The following is an 11,025-nucleotide window of genomic DNA, read 5'->3' as shown; positions in this document are numbered from 1 at the left end:
TTATTACACCTGTGCTCTCCCTGCTTACATGTCAGAACATCAGCTGACACAAAGGTCTATTCAGTGATGGGAAAGAGAAGGGGGGCCGTGGACAGGACTGTTTATTTGACTACGAGCTGTTTACAGAGATGGAGGCTGTGGAGCTGAGCGACAGCATGAGAAAATACCTCCGATAATATACTGACATGTCGAGAGCTCCGCGGTGAACTCACTCGTCTCTCAGGACCGTCGGGCGTCACTCCACCGCGAATAAGACAGACATTCATAGTCATGTTTGCAATTCCACTAGCTCCTATTGCAAAGCTATTTTATAATAATATCCCATCCAATAATATCTAATCTTCTCTTTTATTTGCAGTTATTTAACCCTGGGGGAGGGTCAACGTGTAATGAACTGAGGGAGATAATTATCACAGGACACCCTCCCCCACTCATATGATTCTCTTTACAAGATAAATAATTTCTCTGGTCCGATTGAGAGTAGGTCTGTTCAAGAATTTTAGACATTGCTAAACAATACTGTATTTGAAAATTAAGCGTGCTGGCATTTCCCCAGTACATTTACACATGGAAACAGCCCAGTGCAGCCGCTGGCCTCTAAGTCACTCCACAACACTGAGGGTCACAGCCACCATGAGGACACTGAGGTCATGTCCTCCTCAGTGGCTCGATATTTTTTTATTTCCTGGATATTGAAATTCAACAATTACAAACAATGACATAGCTTGTATTTTATAAGCCGATTCCAGTGTTATTATTATTATTAGGCACCAGTATGGTTGACTACTTCAAAGCCAACAAAATAATAAAACGCTATGAAACACCACTTAGACCTTCGTGTTGAGAAATGTAATATAAAGAGTATAACTGCGGCACAAAAACATATAAAACCGAAGGACTTCTTTTTGGTTTCCAGTTTTTTCAATGAATTGTGCAAATTTGCGTCGTGCACATACGAGAACTACCAGAATAAGCGAGGGCGCCATTGTCTACGTATAGCGCAGCGTGTCCCTGTACAAAGTGTACAAATGTTACGACCCTGTTTACGCTGATGCTATAATTACACAGTCGTTAAAAACTAAACTTTTCTGAAAACTATGAAAGTTAGTGAAACATAGAGATCTGCCCGCAAGCTCGGATCACCTCCCGCTGACGGAGCGACGATCACCACCTGAACCTATTGTTAAACAGAGCCGCATACTGTTGGCTTTTATAACCAATAAAACTGTTCATCGGAAGAGTCTGGAGACGTAAACGATGAAAATCTCCCATTTATTGTGTTTTCTCATTCTATCACCATCTGTTTTTAACAGAGGGGGAGATTTGTGAAGGGAAATAAAAAATGAAACTTGACTTTTTTTTCTTTCCCTTTTCACAATAAAGTCCTCGACAGATGACAGCTGTGGACACACAGAGTGCACGCTGCATGTTTTATCGCCTTCACCCATAAATTAGGAAAAAAAAAATAAAAAATGCAGAGTGGAAGAAATACAGTCAAAATATACGATTTATGGCAACGGGCACAGGAGGGAGTCTGGAGATTTCTTGGACAATATGAAAATAAAACTGCAATAAAACTGCATGGGCCTTGATTGTGGTCTATGGAGAGACATGGAGGGCCTCCAACACAGCTAACTTTATTACTTCATCTGAGAGAGCAAGAGAGAGCGAGAGACACATCAACAGATTCAGAGACCATTACAGTCAAATCCTTTTCCCTAAGTGGCCACAGTCTCCATCTCAGGACCCCCAGACCCTTTTCACCCAACATCCAGGGACACAGCGGAGGGCAAAAACCTCCTCAAATCACTTTATTCAGCTTTTTATTCACGCAACCATCCTCTTTTCTTTGGTTTTTATATAAATCTTTACAACATAATTTCATGGCAGGCATCACAGTAAGCACTGTTAAACAGATGGTAGTTATATAAACATTGTGGAAGAGAAGAATTAATGCTTTTAAGAGTAAAATGGATTCTTGTTTATGTAAGTGGTTGGTAACCTTATGATGATCACCAACCGAACAAATAATTTACCGCCACTTTCATTTACCACAGCATCACAGCGCCCAACTATGTTGCTCTAAGCATTTAAAACCCATTGTGAGAGCGCCATCATTCAGGTCAGGGGGAACAGAGATATGAGTGATGGAGATGGATGCAGACAGTCAAGGAAAATGCTCTGGACTTAACAGAAGATTAAGCAGTAAAGAGTTATCCCCTCTTCCTCACTCTCTCTCTCTCTCTCTCTCTCCCTCTCATATGAAAATAGCCTGTTGTGCTGTGGGTGCTGCATCTTTCTTGGCTGGAGCATCAAGATCTAGAGTTTCACAGAGCATACCGGGGGACCGGCGAAACCAGAGACAATAACAACAAATACGGCCCTGTATTTTTAGGTTGTGATTATAAAGCCCGTTTCACAGTTTAATACTCCGGGGAAACCAAACAAACTCTGGTGTTTAAAGAAACCAGCGTTCCAGAATTGGATCAAATCTCCGCTGCTCACAAATGTTCTTGAAAAATGAAAGGGAAGGGCACACAAAAGGTCCACAGAACATGGAGACGACTGCACTTCATATGGCTTCTGAACCAACAGATTAATGACACTGACTCGACACAAGGCCCTTTTAAATGTAGTATTTTCTATACTGATGTCAGATGCACTGATAGGTAAGTCTACATATAGATTATTTTGATAGAGTACTTTTCTTTTGTGTCATCATTATGAATATCATTTATTTTATTAAATTCTACTGTTACCTCATACCTCAGGCCCTTAAATGATCTGATCACCGATCAGTAAAACACTGCTTTAAAACATTTATAAAACAAAAGGAAATGTTATCAATCAAACACAAAATGTACTTGTTTGTGTATTATCGTATTGTCATTATCATTTGCATCCTCCTTCAACTTCCGGAGGTACTTTAATAAATGTTTTAGAGAGTTTTAGTTCAAAATGATAGCAAGACCTGATTACAAATAAAACATTTAGTTACTTAAAGTATCTACACTAATGTACTGCAGACTATACGCTGTCATATTTTATACTTTGTCTTTGTGTTATACTTTGTTGCCACCTGCTGGACAAACATAGATACTGACTGATCCAAGTCAACAATGCAACTTCCTGTTTAGCTCCTGATTTAACTGTTCAGAGAGTGACAACATAATCACTATATAAAGTGCTGATACATAAGAAACAATATCATGCCAGCTGATTACACAGAGAGGTGAAATATAAATTGCTGGATCCATACAATTTGCATCCCATTCATTCATTTATTCACTCATCATTTCACATTTCATACAAGCCTTGCTCTGTATATCAAGTATACCTGGTGGCTTAACAACGAAAAACACACTGCATTTCAACAGATTAAGTTACACAAATATTCCTAAACAAGTTTTACATAACCCATATAACAGTATAACCATGTATGGACAGGTACAGACAGTTTTCAAGACAGGTATTTTAACCAGACTGAGCACAACACAGGTGTAATTAGCCACAGTACTGTCAAATAAACATACACAACTAATTAATTACCTTAGAACTGGTATTGCAGCTGTTATTTATTAGTTACACCTGAGATTTTGCTGCTAGTTTAACATGTCTGCCTTGAAAAGGAATCTATCCTTATACTGGAGCTTTTAGCTAGCTCGTGTTCAGAGCAGGTAAAGTTACCTACCTGCGCCTGTCAGTCATCTCTCCAAAGCCTGTCAGATATTCTTTTAAACTAGCAGCTGGGAAAACGTGAAAAAAACAACAGGTGAGCACTTATACCTTTAAACAAGCCACTGAAGTCAGTAACTTATTTAACAAATAACTAATTAAAACCTCTAAATGTACCTGTAAGTCCATGTTTAGGGTCGGAGAGCAGAAGTTTCGTCCAGGCTAATTCAAGACAGAAAAGTAAGCTAACTTTAGCTACTTTTCTTATCTTTAGTGAAATAGGCTATTAGCATGATGCTACGCTATCAATCTATGCTAAGCTTATGTTATAATTCAGTCGGCTTGAAACGAACAATGTGAAAAGCACTAAATCGGGCAAACTGTCACTTAATTCAGCTCTGGAAGGATTTAAAGCTAATTGATATAGCTGTTTACATTAAGCTGACCCACTGATGTTCACGCATGCGCTGTGAGAACTTATTAAGAGAACCAATTACAGGTGCTATGAAGCGGAAGCAGATCACGTGATCACAAGTTAAAATGATGTCACCTGACTTTTCTACAGTGATCTTGTGTTTTGTGAGTTTTGGTGTATGATTAGAGTTACATTAAAACAGTTATTTTATTGGTATAAGTTTTATGGTATTTTATGATTAAATAGGATGAAAAGAAAGAGAGTGATATGCAGCAAAGGGCCTCGGAAATAAGTCCCGCCCACAGATTCGATGACGACTGCAGGTGGTACGCGCCAAAGAACCTGTTTCGCTCATTTTGGCGCACAAAATAAGACCCGCCCACCACGCAGCGTTTCCCTCATAAAGTTTAAATGTCTATCTAATCCTGACTCTGATCAGAAGAGCTGCTCAGCGGACGCCAACAGGGTGCGTAAACTATTCTGAGTACATTTGCTTTATTTGTACAGTTACCTGCTCAGTAAAGGTATATTTCATCTGTGTGGGAGGTCGGCTCAGGAGTGTATAGATCAGTTATTATTTGCCTCTCTCCAGGTGAAATTAACTCTAATGTTACATTCGTCTATCAGTGAGTTTAAGCTAGTTATAACCTTCCTGTTTTGTCTCTGAAATGACTCTGAACACAAAGCTGGAGACGTCTCATTAAACCGAAAGGTGTCGAGGTAAATTCGGCCGTAATATCATCCTCTAACCACATTGAAATAAAGCATTATCAATGTTGTGTTTTGATCGGTGCACCAAACCACATTGGAATTTTGAAGATTTTTTTCTCTGATGTGTTTATTACCAGAAAAATGCACAGTAAATTCAATTTGGGATGCTTTCCCAAAACAAGTGAATAGTTTCGGTAAAATCGGCGTGAAAGCTTTTGTAATTAATTGACATAATCAGTGTATTACATAGAAATAAATCCATTATGAACGTTTTGTTTTGTTGGGTGCACCAAACCTCATTGGGATTTTGAAGGTTTTTTCTCTGCCGTGTTTATTACCAGAATAATGCCGCAGTAAATTCAATTTGGGACACTATCTGAAAAGAAGTAGCTAGTTTGGAGGAAGTCGGCATTAAACATCGATTCATTTATTGCTTTAGTTTTGATTCATTTCTATGTCTCTGAATGGTTCTATATAAATAAACTTTCCTAAGTGAGGTTTGACTGAAGACTTTTAGATTTCAACCTTTAGATCTCTAAACATTGTTTTAAACTGAGCACTTACTGATATAAAATAGAAAACGGGAACCGAAATGAATCCCAAAGGCATTTTTAGTCAAGATAGTTTACAGGCTCCTCCTCAGCTTGCACCAGTTTTAGGTGACCACTGCAAGTTTTTATCTTTTACATGTATTAAATATGATATTAATATGCTTCATAACACAATATCACCTCTTTAACATAGAGGATTTTTATCCCAAAAAATCCTCCCAACAGATCTACCTACTTTTAGAGAGTCAGGATCTGGCAACACACTGAGTGTAGTTCTCTCACGGAAGTAGACTACAATTCCCGTGGAGCATTTCGCTTATTGCTATCGCAGCGGGAAGTTGGTTTAAGTGCCTAACAACATGGAGAATCAGAGCCGGGTCTTCGCTGCTATAATACCGACAGCTGGTCGGGAGTCAGTCGATAATGAAGCGGAGCACGGACTCGAGGTGCGGGCCGCTAATCGCCACAGTAACCGGGGGAGGGAGGTCCAGGTGACGGGGACAGCGGAGGTTTGCTGTCCGGCGGACCGAGCGGCGGTTCGGGTCAGTGTGGGCAGCAGCAAAGAGTCCGTCAACGAGGCGACCGTCAGTGTTTCACGGAGACTTGAATACATTTTACAGGCTGTCAGGTGAAATCACTCATAAAAACATTCAAGAGCTCAACTTAATACGAGTTCAACAGTAGTTTTTAGTGAAGCGCTAAACTTTAAGCTATCTGTTAGCTGCTAGCTGCTGTTTGTAGTCGACGTCAGGCAGAAGCTGCGTACGTTACTAAACAAGTGCTGTTCGCTGAGGCAGTAAAGTACAGAGCTGTCACCAGACTGACGAGTAAACGCAAAGTCAAGTTGTGTAAGATGCAGTGACATTAAACAAAGTCGTACCAATTAAACAAGCAGTAGTCAGAGGTGGAGACCGAGACATCCACCCTGGAGACACCCAGCGGTGTTTCTTCCTCCGGTTCACCCAGTGTTGGCAGCAGGAGGACGGTCAGCTGCCTCCCAGAACCTCCGGAGGGGCTGACTCATGGATCATCCATAAATTACCCTATTGTTTGTTTTGATTTACACAAAATCATTTTTTTTTTGTGCTGACTTTGTGGGAAATTATGATAAACACATTTTTACATTTAAAAATATATTTACTGAGACAGTGGCTTTTTTTTTTTTTCAATAGCTTCCATGTCATGTGACCCAGTGACTCCAAACCAATGCCGAATTGTATTACTAAATGGGAAAAAATAAGACACACGTCTTTTTAATTGATTTGACTGCTTCTTCTATTTTATATCAATATTTCAATCAAAAATCAGCAGTTATCTATTAATAGCTTCCATGTCATGTGACTCAAAACCAATGCTGAATTGTATAAATAAATGAGACAAGTAAGACAGCCTCTTATATTGGATTTTCATTGGAATGTATAAACTATAAAGTAGCATTCAATAGAAAACACTAATGTAATATAACTCAAAAGTGCCACTGCCTGTAAAATTTGTACAAACAGCTGGACTGAACATGTACCAGAGTAATCGTTGTTTTAGATAAACCAATTGTGGAAGGAAGATGAGATGTTATTTTTCTATGTATGCTCACTGCTTACTTTGTGTGAAATTCAATCATGTTGATTTCAAGGTACCTGAGGTCGTTTTAACTCGATTGCAAGGAATGTCATATTTTTTTTCTTTCGTTCATTCTGCTCAGACAGCATGGCGTCAGTGACAAAGACGCCTCAGTGAGGAGGTTTCTTCACCGAGAGGCAGAGCAGTATCGCATGGATGCAGAGGTGGAGTATTATTACAAACTCTAATGACTCACATGTGTCATGATGCTATTAAACTGACCTGACAGCATACCTGGGTTGGGTATTGAGCTTAATATGATGGTGCAACACCATTTCTCCACAGGTTGTTGTCACCTTCTCAGATCTTGAGAAGATGGAGCAAGTATGCCGTGTCCTTGTTGAGAAGCTGGACAAGAGTGTTTGTGTGGGAACGCCACAGTATTACCACAGTGCTGAGTGCCTGAATAGACTGAGGTATAAAAAAACACGCTCATCAATCAAAAAAAGACTTCCTTTCTCTTGACTAATGCAGTAATTGTAACTAGTGTGTGTCTGTTTGCGCTCTAGGCGGCGTGCATGTGTGTCAGCGGTGGAAAATGCCCAGCAGAAGGCCTGCGAAGTCAGTCAGCTCCTCGGGCAAACTCTGGGACCCCCGCTACTGATCAGAGAGGAGGAGACGAAGGAGTGGATGAGCGAGAATGACGAGGACGGAGGTGGAGGTCAGGGCGCTGCAGCCCTTCCACACCTCCCCTGCAGACCCACATTCACTGCCTCCTCACGGGTATCTGTGTCCTTCAGCCTCAGAGACAAAAGCAGGAAAAAACTCTGACGACATTTGAACTGACTCATGAAACAGCGGACTGTCACTTTTTAAAGTGTTTTTATTTCTTGGCTGAATTAAAGTGCGGTTTGTCAAGGTTTTTTTTTTGTTTTTTTTCCCCTACCTCAGCCAACACAAAAACTACATACATGGAAAAATAACTACATAGATTTAAAAATAAAACACTTTGTCATTTCAAGCATTTATTGCTGTCATTTAACTTAACTGCAGTAAATGTCATTGCAGCAAAATCAAATGTTTTTCTTTTAATCTGTTTTTTTTTTTGGGTAAATCAAATTAAAATACTGTTTATTTTTTTTATGTGACAATGAAATAAAAGTTGTTCAAATGTGAGCTCTTAGTTGTGGAAGACACCCTCACATCGAGTTCCAGCAAGGAGGTATTTGAAGATTATCATTTGATCTGCTCAAATCTTTTTTTTTCTGTTGTTTTTTTTAAAATCTAGCAGGTTGATGTAACGCGTCACAGCCGAGCGGTCAGACGTCCTCGTTGTCGTCCTCGGGGAACAGCTCTCGGAGCCAGGGCTGCATGACGAAGCGCTCCCCGTCAAAATGTGTGAAGTATTTCTCCAAGGTGGGAATGTCCGGCTAGAAACATCCAACAGTGAGTCCAAGAGATGCATCGCTTCAGTGTGTGTGATCATGTGTCGTGATTTTCAGTACGTACCCTCATCCCGGTGATGCGCTCCAGCCGTGTCTGAGGCAAATATCCGACTAACACAGAGGAGGGTCCAGGCCCGCTGAACAGCACTTTATAATGAGGCGTGTTCGCCGCTGTGATGCCCTGCACACACATACACACACACACACACACACAATGTCTAAGAAATCACTGAAGTGGCTTATGTTTAACTTTCCAACCCTGTCTTTTAAGTAAATGAAGAGGGGAGGATTTCTGTGTGTGTAGAGTTGTGGGCTGCTCACCTCGGAGCTGGCATACACTCTGTCCACCCACTCTTGGGGGGCTCGCATCTCAGGGTCCCAGCTCACCACAACCCCGACCAAGTTCCCGTTCCTCTCCATCACCACTTCTCCCACCCGCAGAAACACGTACGGAGGACGAGGGCTGCGCGCTGTCTTTGAGGCTGCAGGGAAGAAGAAGAGAAAGAGAATCCCGTGTGCTGCGTTTAGACTGAAATCACTTAGATTTTCTTGCTTCCTTGAAGCGTTTGTTCTCAGCAACAGTACAAACTGAAGACAGGAAAACAGCGAGAGTGTCACTGCATCAGCTTCAACGTTCGGTTTAGACCAAACATGTTTAGTTGCCCTTTATTGTAAATTAACAGTAAGAAATTAGTGGAACACTATGTTTTCTGATAAGAGTAGGAATAATGTGTGATGTCCACTACGGCAACCAGGTTCAATTCAAATCATTTATATTTGGATTTCTGTCATTCTGAAAAAACCCTCACAAACCTCCAAAGAACCCCTGGTCGTTGTCATAAACCATGGCCTCTAATGCAAGAGACTGTTGTAACATATCTTCATCCTGCGCCAAACCAAGGAGAGACCTTTGAGATGCAAAAACACAAAGTCAAGTTCGGACATACATGTGATTGACAGAAGTGCCAGAGAGGATCATGAACGTGGCCTATCTCAGAATATCTGAAATAATGTGCGTCTCAGTCCATCACAGACATGTTTCTAATTAAAACATCGCTCACTGGACTTTGGACATCTGCTGGCTGGCCCAGTCCATCCACACATCGAAGAATGTCCTCCAGTCTTTCCACATTTTTAGCAAACTGAAACCCAAACAGGAGATGAACCCATTCAGATGCGCATTAGTTTCACTTTAATATTTACGCTGCTATGACATGATGCAGTCCGCACACGCTGAATTGGCGCATGAAACCCACTTTACGCGCGGATCCGTCGGAACCTACCGTGTGGTGGCGTGGAAGCGCTGCGCCGCCGTGGTGCCGCTCCAGCGGGAGATGAAGTACTGCGCGGGCACGGCGGAGAGCAGCAGCACCAGCTGCAGCACCGCGGCGGCTGACAGCTGAGGCATCACTGCGCAGCCGTCGCCCGGGGACGGAAACACGCGTCAGGTGGATGCAGCAGGTGCGACACCCCAAAAACAAAAAAAGTTTTAACTCAGTCCAAAGTCGATGTGTCAGCCATGTCTGTGAGAGAAAGTGAGCTGTGAGGTTACTGTCTCCCTCTGGACATGTTGATTTAATGGCACGCATATGGTTTAACCGCCTTTTATAGGAAGTAAGTCGAATATGCTCCAACACACGGTGCTACGTGAACATTAAGAGGAAACCAAAGTGAAGCGACGGTCTTGTCAAAGCTCGTTATTGTGTTTAATCACTCACCTCGTGTTAAATCCAAAGTCTGTTCTCCAGATATGTGTGACGCATGAGCGCGTCTGCTGTGCGCCTGAGACCGGAGCAGCGCAGCGCACACGGTTTCACTTCTGCTTTATTTACATAAACCAAACACTGAGCCACATGCCACCGCCGACACCTGCGGATTTACATGTTTGTGCCTAACAGGTAGTCCGCCCAATCACCGGAGCCCACGGTGAGGCCAGCGGGCCTTTCGCGGCTCGCCACGTCAGGAAGAGCCGAGCCGTGTGGCCCCGGGCGGGAACAAGAGGCTGTTACAGGCAGTAACGCAGCTCCAACGCTGGGTGGAAGAGTTGTTAAACATGACTGAACATATTACTGTTAACAGGTTGTGTTATAATAACTCTACACCCTTCAGAGAACAAACCAATATGCTTTTATTTTGAAAATACCCCACATACTGTAACTCTAACATTGAGGGGAGACTACAGGTGACTGGAGTCATTTTTATTAGATATCATAATCAAACGTCCTCAGTTTATTACTCACATTAAGACAATATATATGTATATTTTTGCATGACAAGTTTTCAGATTTATTTTGTTTATATATGTAAAAGAACATATTTTAGAGAGACAGGATTTTTCAGATATCAATTTGTCATCGTTCCCTTAATTGCTTTTGGGGATAAAGTTGTATATTCTGTAAATCAGGAACAAAACTCCTCTCTAATTTAAAATATATATATATATATATAAATAGGCATACAAGTGGAAAGTTTGATGTTTGAAAGTGCAACTGAGGTGGAAAAACTGCCTTTACATGAGTTTTGTAAAACCACACACACTTTTTTGGGCAGGGGAAATGTTGTAATCGTTTAAAAGGTTTAACTAATTGACAATTCTAAAGTTCATTACTACTATCCAGACTACTACTTTTTGCAAGTGTAGAAATTCAAATAAACTACATTAAATATGCCT

At 41.3% G+C, this 11,025-nt stretch overlaps 2 protein-coding genes across 3 annotated transcripts; one reads left to right on the top strand and one right to left on the bottom strand.

The window, feature by feature from the left end:
* Positions 1-5,662: 5,662 nt before the first annotated feature.
* On the top strand, positions 5,663-7,828 carry irak1bp1 (interleukin-1 receptor-associated kinase 1 binding protein 1). Its single transcript, XM_037086032.1, has 4 exons — positions 5,663-5,980; positions 7,052-7,133; positions 7,255-7,385; positions 7,479-7,828. Exons 1-4 carry the CDS (start codon positions 5,712-5,714, stop codon positions 7,738-7,740), a joined length of 744 nt encoding a protein of 247 aa, XP_036941927.1. The 5' UTR covers positions 5,663-5,711; the 3' UTR covers positions 7,741-7,828.
* On the bottom strand, positions 7,785-10,358 carry si:dkey-261l7.2. 2 transcript variants are annotated; one of them, XM_037086034.1, is made up of 7 exons: positions 10,073-10,358; positions 9,638-9,764; positions 9,416-9,496; positions 9,168-9,262; positions 8,676-8,836; positions 8,419-8,535; positions 7,785-8,339 (listed from the first exon to the last, which is right to left on the bottom strand). In XM_037086034.1, the coding sequence occupies exons 2-7, from the start codon at positions 9,760-9,762 to the stop codon at positions 8,229-8,231; spliced, it is 690 nt and encodes a 229-aa protein (XP_036941929.1). In that variant the 5' UTR covers positions 9,763-9,764; positions 10,073-10,358; the 3' UTR covers positions 7,785-8,228. The 2 variants fall into 2 exon arrangements, with proteins under 2 accessions (XP_036941929.1, XP_036941928.1); XM_037086033.1 differs by having other exon boundaries at positions 9,638-9,877; positions 10,073-10,353.
* Between the last annotated feature and the right edge of the window lie 667 nt (positions 10,359-11,025).

This window comes from Acanthopagrus latus, chromosome 22 (assembly GCF_904848185.1).
Source record: "Acanthopagrus latus isolate v.2019 chromosome 22, fAcaLat1.1, whole genome shotgun sequence".
NCBI classification, from domain to species: Eukaryota; Metazoa; Chordata; class Actinopteri; order Spariformes; family Sparidae; genus Acanthopagrus; species Acanthopagrus latus.
Note: the sequence above shows the minus strand (reverse complement) of the source record. Positions and strands in the feature narration are given on the sequence as shown.